Source organism: Stegostoma tigrinum, chromosome 16, assembly GCF_030684315.1.
Source record: "Stegostoma tigrinum isolate sSteTig4 chromosome 16, sSteTig4.hap1, whole genome shotgun sequence".
Lineage (NCBI taxonomy): Eukaryota > Metazoa > Chordata > Chondrichthyes > Orectolobiformes > Stegostomatidae > Stegostoma > Stegostoma tigrinum.
The window spans coordinates 60,001,699-60,028,061 of record NC_081369.1 but is presented as its reverse complement, the minus strand read 5'-3'; the positions used below and the strand labels follow the sequence as shown (position 1 = coordinate 60,028,061).

Below are 26,363 nucleotides of genomic sequence, written 5' to 3'. Positions count from 1 at the left end.
GTTGAGATGGGAAAGACTTAAAAGGGGCCTGAGGGATAACTTTTTCACGCAGAGGGTGGCACATGTATGGAATGAGCTGCCAGAGAAAGTGGCAGAAGCTGGTACAATGACAAGATTTAAAAGGCACCTGGATGGGTGTCTGAATAGGAAGGGTATAGTGGGTTATGGCTGAAATACTGGGAAATGGGATTAGGTCAGATTGGAATGTCTCGTTGGTGTGGATGAGTTGGGCCAAAGGGCCTGTTTCGAAGTTGTATGATTCTATGATTCCATGGCTGTATGACTCTATGACTCTGCCTCAAAGTCTTATATGGTCACATTTGACCCATCATGCTCATGTCACTGTATAAATTGTTGGTGAGCAAAGTTTACCCTTTGAATGTTGAAGCAGATTGATAGCAAATCATTCAGTTGATAATCGGAAGGTTTAAGTTCACGGCTGTTTTGCTGATGATTTCATCTGCAAGTTAGATATTTATAATTTTGCTTTTCTTTCGCGAGGCTACAGGTTGGTTTTTACAAACATTAGGCAAAAGGAAAAAAATGATAAGGAGGTGTAGGAACAGTTCATAGGTCATTATGTTACTGTACAAATCGCACTGTGTTGAAATTCACTCGTTGTTAATGTTTAGTAACCATGGTAACAAAATAAAATACGGTATTTTTGTTCGACTATAGAGCGTAAGTACAGAGTGGAGACAATGATACAGTGTTTTTGTTGCTGTGCCAGTGGCTCAGTAATGGAGGGTCAGTTTGCTCAGTTGGTTTTTAATGCAGAGTTGTGCCAACAGCATAGGTTCAATTCCACACTAACCAAGGCTACGAAGGACTCTCCTCCTCATCCTCTCCCCACACTTGAGGTGAAACAACCCTCAAATTAAAGTCACCACAAGCCATCTCTTTCTAATGGGAGAGTGGCTGTCTGGTATGGTGGGACTACGGCAACTTTAACATTAATCCAGAGATCCAGGTAATGTTCTCGGCATTTGTGTTCAAATCCCAATCAGATAGATTGTAGACTTTGAAGATCATTTGACCAATTAATTAGAAGTACATGCATTCCACTGGGATATGGTAGTACGGTGAAAGGTGTACAAAGTCGCCATGGCCCTCCCCATCTCAGCTATAAAGGTAACCCAAGTACAAAATCCCAGGTATAAATTAGAAAAATGAATAAATAAACTTAAAAGCTCATCATTACAGTCCAGGTAACGCAGAGATAGAGAGGAACACAAATAAAAGTCAACGGAGCAGACGGGTCCATGCTGGGCCTTCGCCCTGAGGCCAGGAGTCCACGCCGGGCCTCTGCCCCGACGCTGGGAGTCCACGTCGGGCCTGCTTCCCAAGGCTGAGAGCCCGAGCCAGGCCTTCGCCCCGAAGCCGGGAGCCTGCGTCGGACCATCGCCCCAAGGCCGGAAGTCAGCGCCGGGCCTTCATCAAGAGGCCAGGCTCCCACACCAGGCCTTCTCCCTGCAGCCAGGAGCCGAAGCCAGGCCTTTGCCCTAAGTCTGGGAGTGTACACCGGGCCTATGCCCTGAGGCCGGGAGTCCACGCTGGAAGACCAAAGCATCATATAATGTCACATCAATAACTGACCATTCAGCTCGTTGAAACTAAAAGTCTAATCAGACCGTTGTCAATTCCTGTTAAAAACCTAGCTGCAAAAAAAGCCCCGCTATGCTTACCTGCTTCAGCCTACCAGTCACTTCAGTGCCACAGCAATGATATAGATGCTTAAATGCCTTTGTAAGCCATTAGATTCTATCAGCCATTGGAAAGGGAAAGAGTGATAAAGCCAAATGGACAATGAATTAATTGAATATGGCACTGGAAATGAGAACAGCAAACATAGCCCTGGAGACGCTTCTAGTCGACGTCAAAGGCCCTGCTGGTTGTGTATTTCTCACAGACTCATGTCACCTTTCATTTTTGGTTGTTAAAGTTTTGAAAGTACAGGACTCTGTCCAAAATCCAAAAGTTTTGTCCATATGTTTTAAATATTGGAGATTTTTGCTCAATTCTGCATTGATATGTCTTTATCATCATTGTCATCACTGTCTCTGTGATGTCCCTCTACTTGGAAAACAGCCAATGTGACGCCACTGTTTAAAAATGGAAATAGACAAAAAGCAGGTAACTATAGACTGGTGAGCTTAACTTTGGTAGTGGGGAAAATGCTTGAATCTATCATTAAAGAAGAAATAGCAAGACATCTGGATATAAATTATCCCATTGAGAACACCCAGCATGGGTTCATGAAGGGTAGGTCATGTTTAACTAATTTGGTGGAATTCTTTGAGGACATTACTTGCCTGGTGGACAATGGGGAACCTGTGGATGTGGTGTATCTGGATTTCCAGAAGGCATTTGACAAGTTGTCACACCAAAGGCTGCCACATAAGATTAAGTTGCATTGTATTACAGGTAATGTATTGGCATGGATAGAAGATTGGTTGACCAGTAGAAAGCAAAGAGTAGGGGTAAATGGATGTTTTTCTGGTTGGCGGTCGGGGACTAGTGGTGTGCCTCAGGGATCAGTGTTGGGCCCGCAATTGTTTACAATTTACATAGATGATTTGGAGTTGGGAATAAAGTGTGGTGTGTCAAAATTTGCAGATGACGCTAAAGTGAGTGGGAAAGCAAAGTACGCAGAAGACACTGAAAGTCTGCAGAGGGGTACAGATAGTCTAAGTGAGAGCAAAGGTCTGGCAGATAGAATAATGCTGGTAAGTGCGAGGTCATCCATTTTGGTAGGAATAACAGCAAAATGGACTATGTTTTAAATGGTAAAAAAATTGCAGCACGCTGCTGTGCAAAGGGACTTGGGTGTCCTTGTACATGAATCGCTGAAGGTGGGATTGCAGGTGCAGCAGGTAATTAAAAAGGCAAATGGAATTTCGTCCGCCATTGCTCGAGGGATGGAGTTTAAAAACAGGGAGGCTATGCTGCAGCTGTATAGGGTCCTGGTGAGGCCATACCTGGAGTACTGTGTGCAGCTTTGGTCTCCTTACTTGAGAAGAGATATACTAGCACTGGAGGGGGTGCAGAGGAGATTCACATGGTTGATTCCACAGTTGAGAGGGTTGGATTATGAGGAGAGACTGAGTCCACTGGGATTATACTCATTGGAATTCAGAAGAATGAAGGGAGACCTTTTAGAAATATATAAGATTATGAAGGGAATAGATAAGGTGGAGGCAGGGAGGTTGTTTCTGCCAGCAGGCGAAACTAGGACTAGAGGGCATCGCCTCAAAATAAAGGGAAGCAGATATAGAACTGAGGTCAGGAGGAACTTCTTCACCCAAAGGGTTGTGAATCTATGGAATTCCCTGTCCACTGAAGGAGTTGAAGCTACCTCGCTGAATGTTTTTAAGGCAAGGCTAGATAAATTTTTGAACAGTAAAGGAATTAAGGGTTATGGTGAGTGGGTGGGTAAGTGGAGCTGAATCTCAAAGATCAGCCATGATCTTAATAAATGGCAGGGCAGGCTCGAGTGACCGGATGGCCTACTCCTGCTCCTAGTTGTTATGTTCTTATGCTCTTACTCCCTGGCCAGGCTGCACTTTTCAGGCATTTGAAAGGAAATGGCCAAAAGAGTAGGCTGCACATTTAACCCCTATCTGTCTCTTGCAAATTGGAAATTATGCTTGAAAAGTGGTTGAGTTTAAACAGTCTCTTGAGATATTTGAAGAGTGGGGTGGTAGTTAGTTAAATCAGATGACTGAACAGCTTCTTTGTGGTACAGAATGGTATTAGCAGCATGCATCCAATTCCTGCACTGGATGAGGTTACTGTGTGCAGCACTCACCTTATTAACATTTGCCCCTTTACCTGAGGCACAGATTAAATGACTGTCTCTCTGTAATGGGAGAGCAGGACTATGGTGACTTTACCTCTTACTCAAATATTCACTTGTGTGGCACTCGCCTCCATTAGTATGGGCTATTTGCAGAAAATGGGATTCATGTAGTTGGGACTTCATTGACCAGCTCAGAAACGATGGACCAAATAGTCCTGCTTTTCTGTAAATGTGTATATAACTCCTCCATAGTGATTCAGGTATGAAGACTTGTCTGTTACCCCCCAGTTTGCTCCTGATGCTTTGAATTACACACTCCTTGTCCCATAAGAGAGTGAGAGAAACGTATCATTCAAAGGACTAACATCTAAACAGGTGATGCTGGCATGGCTTAACAGCTAGCGATGTGTGCAAGCTGTTAGATACATGGGTGATAGTTTCTATAGTGCTAAGTACACTAGAGGTTTGTTGTTTATTATAAGAGAATCTGGAATGGGAGAGTTATCCAATAAAAAATAGTTGGATAGACTGGGCATGCATCTATTGGAGTTCATAGGATGAGATGTTAGCTTATGGAAATATATTGAATTCTGAGGGTCGCTGAGAAGATGTTTTCCCTATGGGAAAAGTTGAGGTCCAGACTTTCACCACTATGGTCAGTGTTTCTTTTGTGGGGAAAATTCAGAAAGATGTTGGGAATCCCAAGACCTGAACTGAAACCAGATTATTTCAATGGGGCAAGATTGATGGAAGGTAGAGGCCTGTCATTCATACAAATGTGGTTACCAAAGATGGCTGATCATTTAAATGACAAACTGCTTCCACTGAAAATGGTTTGCAGAATTCCTGGTGTCTGGAACCCAAAGTGTGGAGATTAGACCAGATATAAAAAGGTCTGTTCTCAGGGCATTTGTTTTGGACCACCATGGTATCCCTTTGGAGAGGTTAGGTAGCCCTTCAGATCTGGTCCTTGGCCAACTTTGTGAGAGGTAAGGCACTCTTTGGGATAGTGAAAAGCAACAATGCTTGTACATAAAAGTGTGCACAAACTCATCATTTAAAATTCATGAATGGCATGTGGGCATTGCTGGCTAGGCCAGAATTTATCATCCATTCCAATTGTCTTTCAGAAGAGGGTAGTGAAATACATTATTGAAAGTGTGAAGTCCTTGGGGTGTAAGAACACTCATAGTGTTCTTAGGGAACCATGAATAGTGCTGAACACCTTGCAAACATCAGAAAACTTCTGACCTTATTTTGGAAAGAATCTCATTGATTTTTAGCTGATGATTGTTGTGTCAAGGACACTATGCTAAGGAATTCCTGCAGTAATGCCTTAGGACTGAGATAATTAATCTCCAAAAACCACAGGCATCTTCCTTTATGCTAGGTATGACTGCAACAAGCAAAGAGTTCCCCAAGCCCCCACCTGAAACTGAGGCCAGTTTTGCCAGGGTGAACAAAAACAAAGTTGCTGGAAAAGCTCAGCAGGTCTGGCAGCATCTGTGGAGGAAAAAACAGAGCTAACGTTTCAGGTCCTGTGACCCTTCTTTAGTGTGATGCCATGTTGGGTCAAATGCCACCCTGGTATCCAGGCCAGTCACTGTCACCTCATCTGGAGTTCAACTGTTTTGCCCATGTTTACACCAAAGCTATTGTGAGCTCAGGGGCTGACTACACATGGACAAAACCAGCTGAGTGTCAGTGAGCAGGTCTTTGCTCAGTGGGTACTGTTCAACAGTATTAGTAAAGACCCTTTCCATCAGATTTGCTGATGATTGGGATAATGACTGGAATAGCTAAAACTGTCAAGCAACCATCAAAACTCTCAGAGTTATCTCAAAAATAATGTGGATTTCTAAAAAAAAAATGTGCTGGATATTTGTGGCCCTGTTGACATATGCCATTTCAGGATTTCTGCTTCATGATTGATTCCCCAAGCTGTCATTTTCACAATGGGGTGCCTGTCAAGTGATGATTTTGATGGATAACTCTGAAATGTTTATTTACACAAGGGATTAGTTGCAAGAATTTCAGTGTGTTGATGCTCATGTACTAATAACAGTTGTTTTTCAATAGCAACATCGTCAATAGATGAATGGCTTTTATTTTCTGTTACTATGCCCCTGACTTATTCCCATGGTGTGTATTGGGTGAGTGGACATGAGGAGGGCAGGGCAGAGGTTAGGGTCATGTGAGTGAGTTGGCATTGGAGCTCAAAAGGGCCTTCAGGATGATTGTTGGTCTGAAGATATAAAAGGACAGAATAGTTGAGCATATTAGCTTTTGTTGGCACAGGGAATCTGAGGCACTACAAACGCAGTCACAGAGGATTATCTATCATGGGTGAGAGCAGGAGGGATGTTGTATGTTTCATGCTAAAGCTTCAAGCACTGTGCCAGAGTTCCCAAACAGACATTCAAACTCAATCTCTCTTCCAAGGTCACCTGGCTGGACTTCTCACCCAGACCACCCTCACAGGTCTAAATGCAAGGTATGAGCAGCCATTTTTAAAGGTCGGGATTATGGAGCTCAATATACCCCATCCCTATACATTTAACCCAGGAACAAAAATCAGAATCAGTGTTTTTAAAATTCTCCTCTGAACTGTCTTGGGACACTGCCTTACAAAGATTAAATACAGTTTGGAACACAGGAGTAGGCCATTCAGCCCCTTGAGACTGGTCTGCCATTCAATGAGATCGTGACTGATATGCAGACTAACTCCACATAACTGTATTTGGCCAATATCCCCTAATACTTTTGCTGAATAAAATTTTAACTGAAAAATTCAAAATTAATTCCTGCTCCAACGTGGGCATTGTTTGCAGAAGACAGTTCCAAATATCTACCACCCTATGTGTGTAAAAGCACTTTCTAACTTTCTCCAGAATGGTCTGGTCCTAATCCATTTTTTTATGTCACTTGTGGAATGTGGTGTCGCTGCCTGGGCCAGGAGTTATTGCCCATCGTTAGTTGCCCTGGAGAAGTTGGTGTTGAGCTACCTTCTTGCAGTCTACTTGCTTTAGTTTGACCCACACTGAGACTATAGCCCCTAGTTGTAGAATCCTCAACCAGTGGAAATTGTTTATTTTCACCTACCCTGCCTTTTGCAGTTAATAGCTTGAAGACTTTGATAAGATCACCCCTTTAGACTCAGAGTGGTGCAACTCAATGGGCAAGCTGTAACCATTTTAAACAATTGGTAGCTGGCTCCTCCCAGTCACAAATGTCAGTGCTTCAATTGGAGCTTTAGAGTATCTTTGTCATGTATTCTTTGCTCTCTCCTGAAGCTGAGAGTTGAGGAAACGGACCTGGAGAAGCCGTGTGGATTCAGTGCCCAGTCTGTCATAATTAGTTTTTCATGAGCTTTATCTGAATGCTTTTGGAGCAAGAGTTTATTTGATGGCCCCCCTGTTAAGAGTCCATTGGAGGCAGTGCTGGTGGAAGTACCCCGATCTGTTTGCATGGTTGAAATAACTGTTCCATACTCAAGGATTATTATTGACTTGTGCAAGCCTTTTTTGTAAAATACTTGGTGCTGTAGTTTATAGAGCTGCTGCAGCTGATCTCGTGTTGGATATTATCACCAAAGACAGCCTTTTGAAAGAAATGGTTGCTGAGGTATAGCAAATACCGAACATATTCCAGAGTCTCCCTTTCATTATTTAGGTCAAGCAGAATATTTGAAGTAATTTCACATGTAATATAATCTACAGGTTATTAGGACAACAAGAATTCTAATTCTGTTATGTATCATTTTGCGGTGCTGTTTTAATGCACATATATCAATGTGGAAACAGACTTTCACAACTTTTGCTGCAAGTCCCGCTCTGTCTCTAACTCACTGTCTGACTCAGTCGTGCCATAGATACTTAGAATCTATAGCTACCTTTCCATTTCGCCCCCTCCTTCCATCCCATTCTCACTCCAATCCAACAAATTGCCATATGAGACCTGCAATGGAAATTAAACTCAGGCAATTTTTGATTGGGCAGAGGATTCTTTGACTCTCTTGTGAATAACTCAATAGTTCAGGGAATTTACTCTTCATAAGCATTTGGCAACGGGCAATTTGAACAAATTATGAAACTGACCGAGATAACCAGAGTTGGACCTTGAGCTTCAGGCTCCATTTGCTTTGTTAGCTGAATGGCTAGCTTATGCATTCAATTCCCATTCTGGCTGAAGTTACCAGAAAGACTTTGTCTTCTCAACCTTTCCACTTACTTGCAGGGTGGTGACTCAGGTTAAACTCACCACCAGTTGTGTCTCCAATGAGAGAGGAGGACTATGGTGACTTTACTTAGTGTGGCACGATGGGTCAATGGTTAATACTGTTGCCTTAGAGTGCCAGTGACCTGGACGTGATTCCAGCCTTGGGCAAATGTCAGTGCAGAGTTTACATGTTCTCCTCGTACCTGCATGGGTTTCTACTGGTTGCTCTGGTTTCCTCCCACAGCCCAAAGTTATCAGGTGTAGGTGGATTGACGTGCTAAGTTGCCTGTAGTGTCCAGGGATATCCATCTAGCTGTGTTAGCCATGGCAAATGTGGATTGCAGAGATAAGGTAGAGGACTGTGTTTAGATGGGATGATCTTCAGAGGGTCGTTGAATGCTCAATGAGCCAAATGGCCTCTTTCTACACTGCATGATTTCTATGATTTTGTGTTTTTTTTACAACTTGCTACCAATATATTGTTTTGATTTTAAACTCTATTGCTTAAGATCAGTGCACAGGAAGACATAACACTGATGAGATATCTATGATCATCATTGGCTTTACCAAACTATGTAAATGGGTTATTCTGTGAATTTGGGTACTCCTTCTGACTTCCTTTGGAAAGTACAAAGGAAACCCTATCTTTTTGACCTTGTCAGGGCTTTGACCTCTACTTCCATTGTCTTAACTGATAGGAAGCTCTTTGAAGCTTCCCTCTCTACAAGTGTTATTGTGTTCTCATGATATCATTGGCTAAGTCAGCACCTTCTAAACCTATGACCTCCTAGAAGGCTATGGATGAAGGAAAGCATCCCCTGCAAGTTCTCTTCCAAACCACACATCAACTAGGCTTCAAACTGTACTCCATTCCTTTACTATTGCTGGGTCAAAATCCTGTAAATCCCTTCCTACCAGTGCTGTGGGTGTGCCTGCACTAGGCAGATGGCAGCAGCTCAAAAATTGGCTATTTCAACATTCATGTCAATTAGCAATTGGAACCAAATATCACCCTTGCCAGTGATATTCACATCCCATAAATGAGAAATGAATTTTGTATAATATAGTTCCCGATGGTTGCACTCATTTCTTCATCTATGGCATTTATGATTATGGTCGTAGAAGATTTTTATATCAGTTGGAGAGTCAGGGGTTATGGGGAATAGGCAGAAAAGTGGTTGTGGCAATGGAACAGCAGCTTGAAGGGGTGAAGGGGTCTACTCCTGTTCCTGTTTCTTATAAAACTATACGACAGTGCTTGGCCAAACAGATAATGTTGCTGCTTTGAATGTGCCCTGGTTATAATGCCCCAGGTCACAACTAAAAACCAGACTGAAACATTTCCAAAAATGGTAAGAATAGAATAAAAGGCAATTTCGCCCAGCTGTGTGTGCTCTTTGGGGAGTTGTGGAGAACGTGTTGATGTTGGTGAACCAGCTGATTTATCAGAATCCTCTTTTGACAATCAGTCTACAAATTTTCTCTATGTATCTATCCAAATTCCTTTTGGAAAATTCAAATGACCTTGTCCCCGCGCCCCCCCTCCCCCCACCTACTTTTTGAGCAATGCATAGTAGATAGTACCAATTGTGAAATGATGTGGACCTGCAAATATTGATATGTTCAGGTCAGGTGAAGCAATGAGGCAGTGAGGCGGTGTTGGGGGCAGTTATGGGACATTGCACCCAGTTGCACAATGATGAGCAGAATTGAGCTCACTCAAATCTTACTGCTGACTCTGACTTTTAGGTCAGTATCAGGGATTTTCTAATATTATTGTTACCTTGCTTGAGTGTTAGCATCAAAGACATTATAATTCATACACTTCTGTTAAATCTAGTCACTGTCAAGTCAACTCAGTGTTAATTTGTGAGTCTCTTGAATATTGAGACAGAGAACAGTTGGAATGACAAATTTAGAAGAATGTATTGTTGCAATCGGATGTGGGTTATTTTGCTTCCTGAACCATCATTATTTACATGCTTCAGAGATAGTACGAACAGCAGATGCTGGAGAATCTGAGATAACAAGGTGTAGAGCTGGATGAACACGGCAGGCCAAGCAAAACCAGCTCAGCTTGTCCCTGCCTCCCTAACCTGTCATTCCTCCCACCTATCCTCTCCTCCCACCTCAAACCTCACCCCCATTTGCTACCCACTAACCTCATCCTGCCCCCTTTACCTGTCCGTCCTCCCTGAACTGACCTATCCCCTCCCTAACTCCCCACCTACACTCACCTTTACTGGCTCCATCCCGGCCTCTTTGACCTGTCTGTCTCCTCTCCAGCTATCTTCTCCTCTATCCATCTTCTATCCGCCTCCCCCTCACCCCCTATTTATTCCGGAGCCCCCTTCCTCTCCCCCATTTCTGAAGAAACGTCTAGGCCTGAAAAGTCAGCGTTCCTGCTCGTCTAATGCAGCTTGGGCTGCTGTGTTCATCCAGCTCTACACCTTGTTATCTTATTTACATGCTAATGCTTCTTATGTTATTTTTCTCCAATTTTGTCTGATGCTGGCTGGTGCTGGAAAAATTCCAGACACTTCCAGTCAATCAGCAACTTTTCTAACCAATATTTATCCTTCAAAAAGTATCTTATAAAAACAAACTGGTCTTTCATTATGTTACTATTTTTTGGGGCTTGTTTGTGTGCGTATTATCTGTCACACTTCCAACATAGCAACAATGAACACAATCTACTTCATTGGTCATACAGGCCTCTTTCTCTAATGTTCCTGAAGATCTTCAATAAATGTAAATAATTCTTTCTTTGGCTATTTTCTATATGCCAAGCTCTACAAGTGATTGCTGGTAAGATGACAACAACTTCAATCCAACCTTCTCAATTGACTAGATTAATTTATGATATCTGGTTGGCATGGACGTGTTGAACCAAAGGCTTTGTTTCCATGCTGTACAACTCAATGACAACGTTGTCCTCACTGACTGACGAAAGCTGAAAATTTCCTGTATCCTTTTTGCCGCCTAAGATAGGATCATCAAAGCCAACAGGAACCAGTGGTTGAATCTAGGAACCTCCTGTCCTGTGTTTCTATATCATGTGACACTGTGCTTGACGTAAAGGATATTCTGTTTTAATCTGGCAAGATTCGCAGCAACAAAAGCAGAAATTAGAGAAACTCACCAGGTCTGACTGTATCTGTGGAGAGAGAAGCAGTCGATGTTTTGAGTCCAGTGTTGCTGTTTTCCGGAACTCTGCAATTTGAAGGATTCAGGTAGCCTACTCAGAAAAACATAAGGAATGGAGTAACAGTAGGCCATTCAGCCCCTTGAGCCTGCTGTGCCATTCAAGGAGTCCATGTCTGCTCTACTTCCAGTCTTACTTTCCTGTCTGTTTGAGATTTGTTGAAATAATGAAAAGGTTCAAGAGGTAGATTCAGTGAAACTACTCCCTTTGATCAAGTAATCTGATCCTAAAATTATAGATCAGTGTTTAAAAGGGAAATTATAAAGTATTTTCTTATATGCAGTCTGACTGACCCTTGGAATTCTCTCCCATAGACAGCTGGCAAGTGGCAGTAATTGCAATTAACAAGATTGAGATCAATATCTAATGAAAAGAAGTGATGTATTAGGTGCAAAAGCATCCTTGCCTTTGAGCCAGAAGCACTGGGTTGCAAGTTTCTCTCCTGGATTTGCTGGCCAATGTGGCAAAACAGGGTTAAGTATCAGCTGGTAAACCTTCCAACACAGCTGATGGCTGGTGTTAAAATTCAGAGATTCCTGGTGAATCAAGCAATGGGAAGAATTCAGAGCCTTGGGGATCACCATTTATAATTCAGGCCATGACATTCGTGTTTGTTGCCACAGGAACTTGTCCTCTTTGGGTATTGTTGGTTGAGTTGACTACACATCAATGCAAATTTCATTGGTGTTAACAGCACAGAGCTCAATCTCTGTTCCAGCTGAGGTGGGTTTTAGGACCACCGTGCTTGCCATAGCCACAGTGGAGGTGGTCAGCCTGAGTCAAATCAGCTTTCAGCTAAAGAACTGAAGATGAGACATGCATCAAAGATGAGGACATAGAGTTGAGATTCATAAGTATATGGGGGAGCAGTTGAATGGTTGTGTCCTGTCCAGTTATTTCACCCATTCATGGAATCTCCCACTTCTCTTCAGGAGATCTTGTTGACCCTTTCCTTTTCACTCCATTCCCGTCAGAAATGGGAATTGATAGCTTGGGTTCTGTTTCCATTTCCGCTGCATTGTATTGCAAATAGTTTATTTTTTTTCCCTTTTTCTTCTCCTTCAAGAACATTGAACCTTATCATCCACCTACATTTCAAGACAACATGCATCATGTTCCATTAGTTTCTCTTCAACATTTCGCAAGTACGTTTCAAAATTCTACATTCTACCGATAGGAAACAGCACTTTGGAAAGTTCCTGCCATTGCAATGTTCTGATGAGTTTTTTCCTTAAATTCTCCATTGAGCTTTGGTGCATGTGCCATATGAGCTGTCATGAAGTGTGGTTGGACAGGTTTTGAGATACAGATGGAAGCTAAACCTTTGGATGAAAGTTGCTAGGGTTATTTCATGTTTATAAGAATATGGCAGAATATTCTAAATGACACTGAGAACTGAGATCAATAGATATATAAAGGATCAGAGATTGCAATTAGTCAGTTTCTGATTGCTTAGGGAGCAGTCTCACATATGAGATGGCTTTCAATCACATATGGGCATAACATTAGGAGTAGGAGTAGGCCATTCAGCCCTTCAAGCCTACTCCACCATTCAATATAACCATGGCTGATCATCCAACTTGGTAACTGGTTCTTGTTTTCTCTCTATATCTTTTAATTCCTGTAGGGCCAACAGCAACGTTTAACTCCTTCAAAACAAAATCCAATATTTTGACCTCCATCACTTTCTGTGGAAGATAACTGCACAGGCTTGCCACCCTCAGGAGGAAGAAATTTCTCCTCATCTCAGTTTCTTCTAAATGTTTATCCTTGGACAATTAATATCACGTGCAACTACTTAAGATGAAAATATCCAGCGGAGCATCTTTGAAATCTCATCATTTAATTATGATGGTCACTGCTTGCACAGCAATGTCCCAAAGCGGTGTTGTGATGAAATTATCACATTATCTACACTCGCAATGTCTTTGAGCTATAATTATTTGTCAGGCCACTGATGAGAAATACACCATCTTCAAATAATGTCTAAAATTTTCTAAGTCCACCCGTCTGGGGTAAGTGGACCTCAATTTACATTTTTAAAACTTCATCTTTTCAGGAATGTTCATACTTCCAAAGTATCTCCAAAGCAGGTAAGATTTGAATCTGTTTGTCCTGATCCATGGGTAGGGTCACCGCCACTGTGCCAGCAGAGCCCATGGGCCTCATTTTATTGTTGCATCCAAAAGATGACACTTCGGAGAGTAACATTCCCTCAGTACCATGAAACTCTTGTGGCTGTCTGTGCTGTTGGCTTCTGTTTATTACCCACTCTCACTTTTGTCCTCTTCAGGAAGTCCCATTAGCCACTGAAGTGTCCTTGTTCTGAAGAACGATGCTAATCTACCCTTTCTTTCGGAGATTTTGATGCTGATCATTTCACAGCGTTCAAATTTGTAATATTGCCCTTTATTTGTCAATTTTATTTTTCTACACTTTTTTTTCTTTTTCTGAGCGCTAACATAAGGAAAAATGTGGAAATGAATAGCAGGGCAGAGATTGGCATTGAAAGAAAATCTGGCCAGCTCGGGCCAAAGTCAGCCATAATTCATTGTGTTCCTGTCATGGCTGAGAGAGTTCAAGTGCCAGTTTTGTAAACAGGAGATGCTGAATTCACATTCCAACAGCACCTTCTTGCTGAATGGGCATTCCAGGGCTCTTGTGGTGCAGTGTTTGTGTTCCTACCTCTGAGCCAGGAGGCCCTGGTGCAATTTCCACCTACTCCAGAGGTATTTAATAACATCCCTGAACAGCTGGGTACCGGTTAAGCAATTATAAAATTCACATCATTGTATGGTAGAGGTAGACAAATTATTGACTAAAGAGAAAGCCAGCCTTGCAGGTGAGGTACTAATGGAGTTGAGGTGACATTAGATCAGACAGCATTTCATCCCTGAACTTCTCTGCCTTTCTACCTTTCTTTCTCCATTTAAGGCATGGCAAATGTTAACTCCCTGACTTTGTCATGTTCCCTAAGATGGCCTTATCTGCCTTGCTGTCAAATTTTGCTTTATAACACTCTTTCATGTAATGTCTAATTATATGCAAAGCACCCTACAAAGAGAAGTTGTCATTGAGTGAGTTGAATGAGGTGATGGGGCAACAAACCTTACAGGGTGTGGCTTTGGATTTGTTGTCTTCTTCCCAGCTGACTGAAGATAACTGGCCTTCAAAAGTATATTGTGGTAAAGTCACTCATCTAGTGACCCAAAGGCAGTGAAAAGCACTGATGCTTCACAGTACCAGCGTCCCAGGTTTAATTCCAGTCAAGGGCGACTATCTGTTTGCATGTTTTCCCAGTGTCTGTGTGGGTTTCTGCGGGGTGTTCATGTTTTCTCCCACAGTCTGAGGATGTGCAGTTTAGGTGGGTCGGCCGCACGAAAGTGTCCTGTTGTGTCTGGGAATGTGCAGGCTAGGTGGGCTAGCCATGAGTAATGCAGGGTTATGAGAATGGGGTGGGGGCTGTGTCTGGTTTGGATGTTTTTCACAGGGTTGGTGCAGATTTGATGGGCTGAGTGGCCTCTTTCCGCACTGTAGGGATTCTATGACGTTACAGGGCTCGTTCCACCATGACAGATGGTGAAATTTGAATTTCATAAAAATCTAGAGGCTTTTAAAATGTGAATCAAATAGTGGCTGTGTAACCATTGTTAATTATTCTTAAAAGCCATTTGATTTACAACAGTACTTTAAGAAAGGAAATTTGCCACCCTTACCTGGTGTGTCCTACATGTGACTTCAGACTCCAATAATGTACTTGACTTTTAACTGCTGCCTGATCAGTTGGGAATGAACAATAAATGGTGACCTAGAGAGTGATGTCTGCATCCCATGTTTGGATTAAAAAATGTCTTCTGCATGGACTAGCTTCTCATGTGTATGGCTACTTTACTGCAGTTAAGTTACATGAGGCCGGCAAGAATTTCAATAGTGACACTATTCCATTAATCTCATCTTCCCTTCTCATGGCACCCTGTGTGATAGATGCAATAAATCTCCATGCAAATTAAGCCAATTTGTAGCTTGAAGAGATGGAGACCAGGGTTTTTCCTGAATTAAATTTTTAAAAAAATACAAATAGTGGCGGATTCTGGAAATTGTTGGACGTTCTGAAGAAGGATCATTGGGCCTGAAATGTTAACTCTGCTTTCTCTCCACAGATGTTGCCAGGTCTGTTGAGTTTCCCCAGCTATTTCTGTTTTTGTGTGTCATCCTGAATTGATGCTGTGCACATAAAAACTTAGCACCGACTTCGCCCAGCCTCCAGAGTTTTTGTTATTCATTTTTAATGAGCTTTAACTAATGTAATGTATTGTAAACCCATTGAAACTAAATCATCAAACATTTATCAGTTGTGTGAGAGAAACTGGGGTGGTTCTCCTTCAATGAATAGCAGATGTAATGAAGGGATTTAGAATGATTAAGGGCTTTTTTAAAAAGAAACTATTGCACTTAATAGTGTGAGGATAACTGGAGTACACAGAACTAAAATAATTTGCAAACTATCAGAAAAGTGATGATATTAAATTGTTCTTTGCAGCATGTTGTGATCATTTCTTCTGGACACTTTCTTGGGATCACAATGATCATTCCCAGGAAGGCCAGCGTTTGTTGCTATTCCCTCAATACCTTTTGAATTGAGTGTTTTCCTGAATAATTCCAAGGGGCTGGTTAAAAGTCAACGCATTATGGAGTCCCATGGGAGCTAAACTAGCTGAGGAAGACAGGTTTTGTTCCTTACTTTATCAGTGAGTCAAGTAGGTTCTTAAACAGCAATTGATGATCTTTCCCCAATCACTGAAACATTGATTACCTCTCATTAACTGAAGGCTCATTCTATCGGCTGCTGTTGTAAGCTTTGAACCAATGCTTCCAAAACCTGAACTTCCAGAATATTCATCCAATGACATAATTACTCTGTCAACTCCATCTGTACATCCCCAAATATATGATAAATGATAAACTGCCCAAAAGGATACTGGAAACAGATACTAAAATGTGAGGCTGGATGAACAGAGCAGGCCAAGCAGCATCTCAGGAGCACAAAAGCTGAGGTTTCGAGCCTAGACCCTTCATCAGAGAGGGGGATGGGGTGAGGGTTCTGGAATAAATAGGGAGAGAGGGGGAGGCGGACTGAAAATGGAGAGAAAAGAAAATAGGTGGAGAGAGTATAGGTGGGGAGGTAGGGAGGGGATAGGTCAGTCCAGGGAAGACGGACAGGTCAAGGAGGTGGGATGAGGTTAGTAGGTAGATGGGGGTGCGGCTTGGAGTGGGAGGAAGGGATGGGTGAGAGGAAGAACAGGTTAGGGAGGCAGAGGCAGGTTGGACTGGTTTTGGGATGCAGTGGGGGGAGGGGAAGAGCTGGGCTGGTTGTGTGGTGCAGTGGGGGGAGGGTACGAACTGGGAACCCTGCAGCCTAATGGTATCAATGTTGACTTCACCAGTTTCAAAATCTCCCCTTACCCCATCGCATCCCTAAACCAGCCCAATTCGTCCCCTCCCCCCACTGCACCACACAACCAGCTCAGCTCTTCCCCTCCACCCACTGCATCCCAAAACCAGTCCAACCTGTCTGTGCCTCCCTAACCTGTTCTTCCTCTCACCCATCCATTCCTCCCACCCCAAGCCGCACCCCCATCTACCTACTAACCTCATCCCACCTCCTTGGCCTGTCCGTCTTCCCTGGACTGACCTATCCCCTCCCTACCTCCCCACCTATACTCTCTCCACGTATCTTCTTTTCTCTCCATCTTCAGTGTGCCTCCCCCTCTCTCCCTATTTATTCCAGAACCCTCCCCCCATCCCCCTCTCTGATGAAGGGTCTGGTCCCGAAATGTCAGCTTTTGTGCTCCTGAGATGCTGCTGGGCCTGCTGTGTTCATCCAGCCTCACATTTTATTATCTTGGATTCTCCAGCATCTGCAGTTCCCATTATCTCTGGAAACAGGTACAGTGGTAGTTGTCGTAAGGTAAGTGGATATACGCATTGAGATTTTTAAAAAAATACAAGTCTATGGGTTAAAAAATTAGAAATAGTCTGAATCAAACAAGTTTTCCAAATAGACATCACAATGGCTTTAATAGCCATCTTATGTGCTGAAAGATTCAGACGACAACTGTTTCATCTCTCACTCTGTCACAAATCAGCAGGCCCTTTGGGGAAAATCCAATGAGTTTTGATTATTTTCCATGATGACTTAATCCTTCTGATCCCACCTGTCAGGCAAAATCTTTCTTGTGTTTTGCCCAACCTTATGAGAGAGATTTGGGACTGGACATCATCAATTCACGACCCATCACCTTGTGAAATTACTTTCACCTTTGCAAGCGAGCTTCCAGTCAGTGAAGATTTGCAGTAAGGAAACAAATGTGAAACTCAACAGGGGATGGTGAGTTATTGTTGGATTATGGGGGGGGTGGGGTGAAGGAGGGGGAGAGAGGGAAGTGTCAGAGGCAGTGACAGAGATGAAAGTTATCAGAATGTGGACATAATCACTGAAGGGAGTTAAATGGGCCAAGAAGCCACTTCTCGTTCCATTGGCTCTATCTAGTTCACTTGTACCTTTATGGCAAATAGATATCAGGAGTGATTCTGCTGATGAACTATCTACTCATGGGTCCCAAGAGAAAAATGAATATAAAAGAAATGAAGCTTAACTCAGTCAATAAAACATGTGAACCATATATTATGTGAACTGTTTTCGGCTAAATTAGTGCATATGCTTATGATGTCTGAGGGCCGTATATAACGTAGCCATCGTCCTACACTGTTGTAACAGAAAGAACTGAAAGTGGTTTAACCTGACAGCTATCACACCTTAAGCAATGGGAGAGTTTGAGAAGGTCAGCCCTCTATATCAACCTCAGCTGGTGTGGGAAGTGAACCCATGTTGTTCCTATTACTTTGCATTGTAACCCAGCTATTCAACCAACTGAGCTAACATTATTCAATTGTGGGATTGTGTGTGCATGCAAATCTATTGAAAGAGCAGCCCTGTTGCTTGTTAGGACAATGCCTACTTTTTAAAGTTTCCTATCCGTGTTCAGTAACTTATTTAAGTGATGTGCTTCATGTACAAATAAAGACATTGAATATTACTGAGCTAATTAAGGGGTGCCATATCAAAGATCCACTGCCTGCTTTCACTTCAGCCTCAGTTGAGTCACTTGTCTCAGTATAGAACCAGGCACGGAGGGGAATATGGATTAGAGAATTGGTGGTTCAAGGTTTTACTGGTCTACAGCCTTTAAGTTGTGCTCTCTTGAACCTGTTTTTTTAACCCTGGTTGAATTGCCTACTGGCTCTGTTCAAACACAAAACAGTGAATGTTTTCACAGGATTACTTCTTTTTACTTGTGAGGCGTGAGAGCCACTGGCAGCCAGCATTTATTTCCCATTCTTAGTTATCATTAAGAAGGTGGTAGTGAGTTGCCTTCTTGAACTGCTGCAGCTCACACGCTTTAGGATGGCCACAATGTCCTTAGGGAGGAAATTCCACGATTTAGATCAAGCAGCAATGAAGGAATGGCGATATATTTCCACATCAGGATGGTGAGTGACTTGGGGGGATCTTGTGACTGGCAGTGTTCTAACGTATTTGCTGCCTTTGTCCTTTCAAATGGAAGTGTTCGTAGATTAGGAAGGTGCTGTCAATGGGGCCTTGGCAAGTCATTCTGGTACATCTTGTAGACAGTACTCACTGCTGCCACTGGGCACCAGTGTGAAGAGATTGAATGCTGAGGGTGGTGGATGAGGTGCCAATCAAAGGGTCATTGATTAGATTGTCTTTTGTGAGAGATGGTCGGTGCCTGACATTTATGAGGCATGAACATTACTTGCCACTTATAGCCTGAGCCTGGATATAGCCCAGATCTTGTTGCATTTAAATGGACTACTTCAGCACCTGAGGTATTATAAATGGTGATAAACATTGTGCCATCATTGGTGAACAGATGAGTTTGGGAACCTGTACCTCTCACCACCAGGCAGTTTCCTAATCAAGCAGCCCACAGATGCCAATGCACAGCACTGGATGATGTCGGACTTGAATTTGGGCTTTTGGTCTCAGAGGTAGGGACATTATTGCTACACCACAAAACCCCTTGCTGCTTTCTTCAGCACTGAATTCTCTTTAACTTCATCTAGCTGAGATCAGTTTTAACCAAGCACAGGCTGGGTCATGGATCTCGGAGCTCACAGTCTGAATGGTGGAGTCAATCCACTCAGTCTGGCGGCTGCCTTATCAACTGGTACTTACACCCGCATCATTATAATAAGAATTTGTTGCATCCTATAGGCTTCATTATAAATTGTTATAAATAAACCATTTTGTAGGTGCACTTGAAAAAAAATGACTCGACAAATGCAAACCTGTTATGTGATAGCACTGAATGAATTACTAGCTCATTCTCACTAATAGATGTACAATTTGGTGTCATCAAAAATCCTCTGAGTTGCATAATTCCATTGCCAAGAAATTTCAGAAGAGGTCAAGATTTGCATTCCATTCCCAGAAGAAATGAATTGCTTAAATTAAATAAAATCACCTTTGTAGCAAGACAGTTCCAAACATATGTACCACAATCTATTTTGCATAACATATTTCGACAATAATTTAACCCTTAAGGCGCATCAGTTCTTCAGACAGCATCATTTGAAAGGGCAACTTCTTAAGTTTGTCTCTGAGGAAGAATCTCTTGATGCTTTATTAATGGTGTACCCAAAACCACCCTTTAATATAACTTGTTGATATACCGTGAAGAAATTACTTAACTAGTTTTGAGAAGATTTGTAGCTCAGGTTGAGGCTCTGGATGTGAGTTTGCTCACTGAGCTGGAAGGTTAGTTTTCAGATGTTTCGTCACCATTCTAGGTAACATCATCAGTGAGCCTCTGACGAAGCGCTGGTGTTATGCCCTGCTTTCTATTTATCTGGTTAGGTTTCCTTGGGTTGGTGATGACACTCCCTGTTCTTTTTCTCAGGGGATGGTGGATTGGCTCCAAATCAATGTGCTTGTTGATGGAGTTCCGGTTGGAATGCCATGCTTCTAGGAATTCTCGTGCATGTCTCTGTTTGGCTGGATGTGGATGTGTTGTCCCAATCAAAGTGGTGTCCTTCCTTATCTGCATGTAAGGATACGAGTGATAGTGGGTCATGTCGTTTTGTGGCTAATTGATGTTCATGTATTCTGGTGGCTAGCTTTCTGCCAGTTTGTCCAATGTAGTGTTTGTCACAGTTCTTGCAAGGTATTTTGTAGATGACGTTCGTTTTATTTGTTGTCTGTGTAGGGTCTTTTAAGTTCATTAGCTGCTGTTATAGTGTGTTGGTGGGTTTGTGGGCTACCCTGATGCTACCGAAATGACTGCCAGACTACTTGGACCTCTTGGCATCGGGTAGCCCACAAACCCACCAACACACTATAACAGCAGCTAATGAACTTAAAAGACCCTACACAGACAACAAATAAAACGAACATCATCTACAAAATACCTTGCAAGAACTGTGACAAACACTACATTGGACAAACTGGCAGAAAGCTAGCCACCAGGATACATGAACATCAACTAGCCACAAAACGACATGACCCACTATCACTCGTATCCTTACATGCAGATAAGGAATGACACCACTTTGATTGGGACAACACATCCATCCTAGGACAAGCCAAACAGAGACATGCACGAGAATTCCTAGAAGCATGGCATTCTAACCGGAACTCCATCAACAAACACATTGATTTGGAGCCAATCTACCATCCCATGAGAAAAAAGAACAGGAAATGACATCACCATCGCAGGAAATGACATCACCAACCCAAGGAAACCTAACCAGATAAATAGAAAGCGGGACATAACACCAGCGCTTCGTCAGAGGCTTACTGATGATGTTACCTAGAATGGTGACGAAACATCTGAAAACTAACCTTCCAGCTCAGCGAGCAAACTCACATCCAGAAATTACTTAAAGTGGCACTGATAGAAAAGCAATGCAGGAGCAATTAGACATTACAAAGCTTATTTCAGGGGGCATACACACCCCAATACCAATCTGTCGTTCATTCCATCCCTTTTGCAATCAGCTTGAGCTTTATGGGAAACAAGACTATCACAAGTCTGTAAGAAGTGATGTTAATATTCACGTTCATTAACCTTTAAGATGTTGATGGTCCTGGTTATGAAAGGTTTGACTAACGAGCATGTGGAATGCTCATTTGTTATCCTCTGCTGTGTCTCAGTGACTTCAGTCATTTTTTTCCCCCTGCTGTGCAACATACACCCAAGGAAAGAATGTCCTGGGTTTCTGGACAGTACAGTTTGAGGTAGACCCACTCACCTAATGACAAATTGTAATCACTGAAGCTACAAAATTTTATGCTCTTGGCCAGAGCACGGTAACATAGAAATGGTTGAGTAGGATTGAAAATCTCATGGATCTCAGGGCAATTTGTTGGCTCAAGGCAATGGCAAGATATTCGGGGTGGGATGCCAATGACTATGTGTCTTGTGTTTAATGCCTTCATTTAGAGTTATACCACTCTCACATCTGAGTTGTAAGATTGTCGGTTCAATTCGTGCTACAAAGTCTGAAACACAACAACCTAGACTGAACCTCTAATGCACCAGTGAAAAACTATTGACCTGTTGGAGATGCCAGCTCTCAGATAACATGCCAAACTGAGGGTCTATTATTCTCCAAAGATCCTAGGGCACTAGAGGGGCTTCAGCAGACTATGGAGGTGACTTACACCTTCCCGGGGCAATTAGGAACGGGTGACAACCAGCGGTTTTCTTAAAATGCTCACATTGCATAAAATAATTTTTGTAAAAAGTGTACTAATCAGAAATTGTCTTGTATGCGGGGAAGCATCATCATATCATGCTATTTATTGAAGTGAATACGATGGCTATAATTTAGCTGTTGAAGGGAAACCAAAGCTTGCCTTTGATTGAACAATGTGAAGCTGGACGAACACAGCAGGCCAGGCAGCATCAAAGGAGCAGAAACGTTTAGCGTTTCGGGTCGAGACCCTCCTTCAGAAATGTTCGGCAGTTCCTACTATCTCTTGCCTTTGATTGCTTGGTTTGCAGTTAGAATTCATATAGTTTATTGGTGAGAATGGGAGTTGGACCTTATGATGATACTAATTGCACTCCTATCCCAAAGTACACTGTCCATGCAGGTAATATTATGGGATCACAAGCCAGAAGACAAAATTACTAAAACTGGAAAATGAGATCCCTTGGGTCTGACCCACGTCGTATTGCTTCATTATGCAGGACCAGTAAAACTGATACATTCATTTCCCAATTTTAGTGTCTTTTTTGCTGTTCTTCTTCCCCTTTAGTATGTGAAAAATGGCAACTTGGTCATGATCCCCACCCATTGTTAGTGGTAGAAGTAAATTGGACACCAACCATTGACACAGCCACCAGAAATTGAGAAAAAGAAATCCATTTTTATTTTTAAACAGTTTTCTTTTAGAACGCATTGCTTTGTTTATGTTGCACATTCTCTGGAACTGTGAGAGATCCAAGCACTTTCCAGGCAATGAATTACTTTTTCTGAAGTACAGTTGAAGTCTTGATTTAAGAAACAGCAGCCAGTTTGTGCATGTCGAGATCTCATCAGCAGATTTTATTTTGCTGAATGGATGATTGGAAAGTAGGCATGAGTGGAAAGATAATCTGTGGGTCTATCTACAGCGCATAGATTACAGCAGTTCAAGAAGGCAGCTCACCACTACCTTCTCAAGGGCAACTAGGGACGGGCAATAAATGCTGTCTCAGCCATGCTGCGAGTGAATAAAGAAAGTAGTGCTGAGAGTACTACATAAAATTCTATACTCAAATCAGTGGAATAGGAGCTGACCCCACAATCTTCTGACCCAGATATGAGGAGGTTCCTCACTGTGAGTGTCCGACTCTGAACGACTTCATTTGGTTTATTATTATCACATGTACCCAAGTGCAATAAAAGGTTTTGTTTTACCTGCAGTATAAACAGATCAGGACATGTAAAGAATGATTGTAAGAAATGTTGGAATAAGGCCTGCTGCAGAGAGCTCGCAAAACATCACTTGGCCTCAGTGCCGTCTTGAATTTTGATTTCCTGATTGAAACAACACTTAGAAATAAAGTTAATCAAGTCATATAGCACAGAAACAGACCCTTTGGTCCAACTCATCAGCGCTGACCGGACATCCTAATCTGACCTTGTCCCATTTGCCAGCATTTGGCACATACCCTCTAAACCCTTCCTATTTCATGTATCCATCCAGATGCAGTTACACCTGCCTCCACCACTTTGGCTGGCAGCACATTCCTTACAAAAACTTGTGCATTCTACTGGAAGTTTCAACATGGATTATAATATGGGTCCAGCTTCTCTTTTTCACCCTATTGCCTTCATTCCTGCTCTCTCACAGGTATCCATATTATCTCCTGTATCGTCATTGCTTGCTTACCTTTCTGAATCCCATTAGAAGCATGAGCAGGCTCAAACTTGTTTCATACTGAACCTTGTTCAATCAGCAGTAAAAAGGGACTTCCCTTGCTACAGCCTGGAACTCTGAGTCACCAGGAGTGAAGAGAAAGTTGTCTCATTCTCTCAGGTAGATACTGAATTAATTTGGCTGCAGATGTACTTGGCTGCTACTACAATTAAACATGTACAAGGTGAAAGGAGGATAAAGAGAATTGCTGGCTCTTCAATTATTGAACAGTTTTCCAAAGGAGTTGCGTCCTTATGGAAAGGACAATAAAATTCAGGATCAGAAGAAGCCAACCCTGAGCAGATTAAAGATCCTGTGTGTGCCATGGTTTTAGAAGACTAGACAGCAATAGTGGTAGATTAAATTTCCGCTGGCACTCTCATTGAATGGCAATGCACATGAGTGAATCCATATTCCAATTCAAAAAATACATTTTCAGAGAAGAAAAAATTCAATAAAAATAGGTTTCGTCTATTGAATTATAAAAACGGCTTTAACCTTTCATTTTTTTTACTATGCACAATTTGCGTTCCTTTTCTTTTTAACTCCATCTCATTTTTTTCCACTAGGAATTATAAGGACTGCCCTTCCGAACATGGATCGGGAAGCGCGAGAAGAATATCTGGTGGTGATACAAGCAAAAGATATGGGAGGCCACATGGGAGGTCTCTCTGGAACAACAACTGTAACAGTCACATTGACTGATGTTAATGACAACCCGCCCAAGTTTACACAAAGTAAGTGTCATCCATCACGGCTGTTCTATGCTTTGATTGCAACTCAAATGTAAGGTTTTTTTTCTTATTATACATTGAAAGAATGCAGGTTATTTTAAAAGAAGAACCTGTGGAACAGATTTACGTTATATAAGGCTTCGCTTGAGCAGCCAGCCTTACAGCCTCCATCTGCACAATCTGACATGGCTCAGTGCCTTTTCTCCAAAGGCGAACTGTGCTCCACAATCCTCCAATGAATAAGATTGCAATTGTCACACACACAACATAACTTCTTGCTCAGCCACTTCTGTTGTACTCCCTCTCCCTCACTGCCTGCTGCAGCTTTCACAGGACCAAGTATGGCCTTCCATGGCACCTTGCTGCATAGATTATTTTGCTATTTGTGGGATTAATTCTTGTAGTTTTTCCCATTTTTAGAGTGAGCTGATGAGCCGGCGCCCCTACTGCCCTTTCACATTTTATGGCACTGTCAAAAAGAGAGGCTTGTAAAACTTTGTGGAAAGGCAGTAGATCATAGCATCCCCACAAGTGTGGAAACTGGCCCTTTGGCCCAACAAGTCCACACTGACCCACAGATCATCCCCCCACACCCATCTAACCTACACAGCTAGGGCACTGGTGGAATCTTTGGAAGTAGAAAACAATGTGGGATCGACAGATCCCTGGACACTACAGTTAATTTAGCATGGCCAATCCACCTTGCCTGTGGATCTTTGGACTGTGGGAGGAAACTGAAGCATGCAGAGGAAACCCACACAGACACAGGGAGAACATGCAAACTCCACACTAGCCCGAGGGTGGAATCAAACCTGAGCCCCTGCCACTTCAGGTAGTCATGCTAACCACTGACCCACTATCCTACCCATGAGATGCAAGTCAGTTGGACAGCTCTTCTGAAAAAAATGACGCCAAACGGCTTCTTGTGGGCCATATAAATATATAATCCTCTCTTAGGCTGCCTGACCTGAGCTTCTAATCCTGAACGAGTTCCAATCCCCAATAAGTAATCTCAAGAAAGTAGCAGTCTCCCTCCAACCATAATTCTCCCTTGCCACAAGTAGATGCTCAAGACTTTAAAAACAGCCATCCTGCTTGAGTTAGGTTTAGAAAACTGTGGTGCTCCCTAAGCGTCTGTGCTGCTCTGACTGTTCCTTCCCCATTTTAAATTCACCTTCATCAATGGCTTTCATTTATAAAACATTTTTAACTTTCAAAGCTTCCCAAGGTGCTTCTATGGAGAATTATCAGACTAGCAAAGATTGGTTCCGTGCCAAGCAAGGGGATATTTGGGCTGGTCATCTACAAGGTTATTTTAGTGTTTTTCAGGAGGACAGAGAGAGAACCGTACTGTATACCCAGTCTTAACACAATTCCATACTACTTGAGTAATTTCCTTTGCAGTCCTGTTAAGCCCCCCCTTAAGTCTATCTTGTTGTTTATGTTTTGAAATGAAAATAGTTCCATTTGCTGCAAATGGTGACACCTTTCCCACATTGTTTCCTACTTCTAAAGATTCCACCAATCCTCTAGTTCTTTCCTGTCAGCGCCGCACCCCACTCATAATGTGACCCCACCCATCCCCATTTGATAGTGCAGTTCCTTTGACACTGCGTTCTATTTGTAACAAGCTACTCTTTCTGTGCTTGCCACGGCTCTAGATATCAGGAGGTGATTTAACTCGGGATATTATCTCAACCAAGTGTGATCATACCCTTTCACAGTGCTCAACACACAGCTGGAGTCGTATCTATTGCAAAACAAAAACTATGGTTAAAATAGTCAGAAGAGGTCAATCATTTCAGTTGCAGGGCATCATTACATGAGACCCCTAAGACAGGGCCCTGGGTCTATCATCTACAGCTACTTCATCGTGGAAGTTGACTCAGAACATGAGAAGGAATGGATGAATGAAAT

At 42.5% G+C, this 26,363-nt stretch overlaps 1 protein-coding gene across 6 annotated transcripts in view; it reads left to right on the top strand.

Moving 5' to 3' along the window:
* LOC125460015 (cadherin-8) overlaps positions 1-26,363 on the top strand; it is a 266,186-nt gene that overhangs the window by 160,792 nt on the left and 79,031 nt on the right. For all 6 annotated transcript variants that reach the window (XM_048547044.2, XM_048547045.1, XM_048547047.1 and 3 more), the window contains one exon: positions 24,282-24,449. In XM_048547044.2, the coding sequence (XP_048403001.1) occupies positions 24,282-24,449 (168 nt within the window). The remainder of the gene's footprint in view (positions 1-24,281; positions 24,450-26,363) is intronic.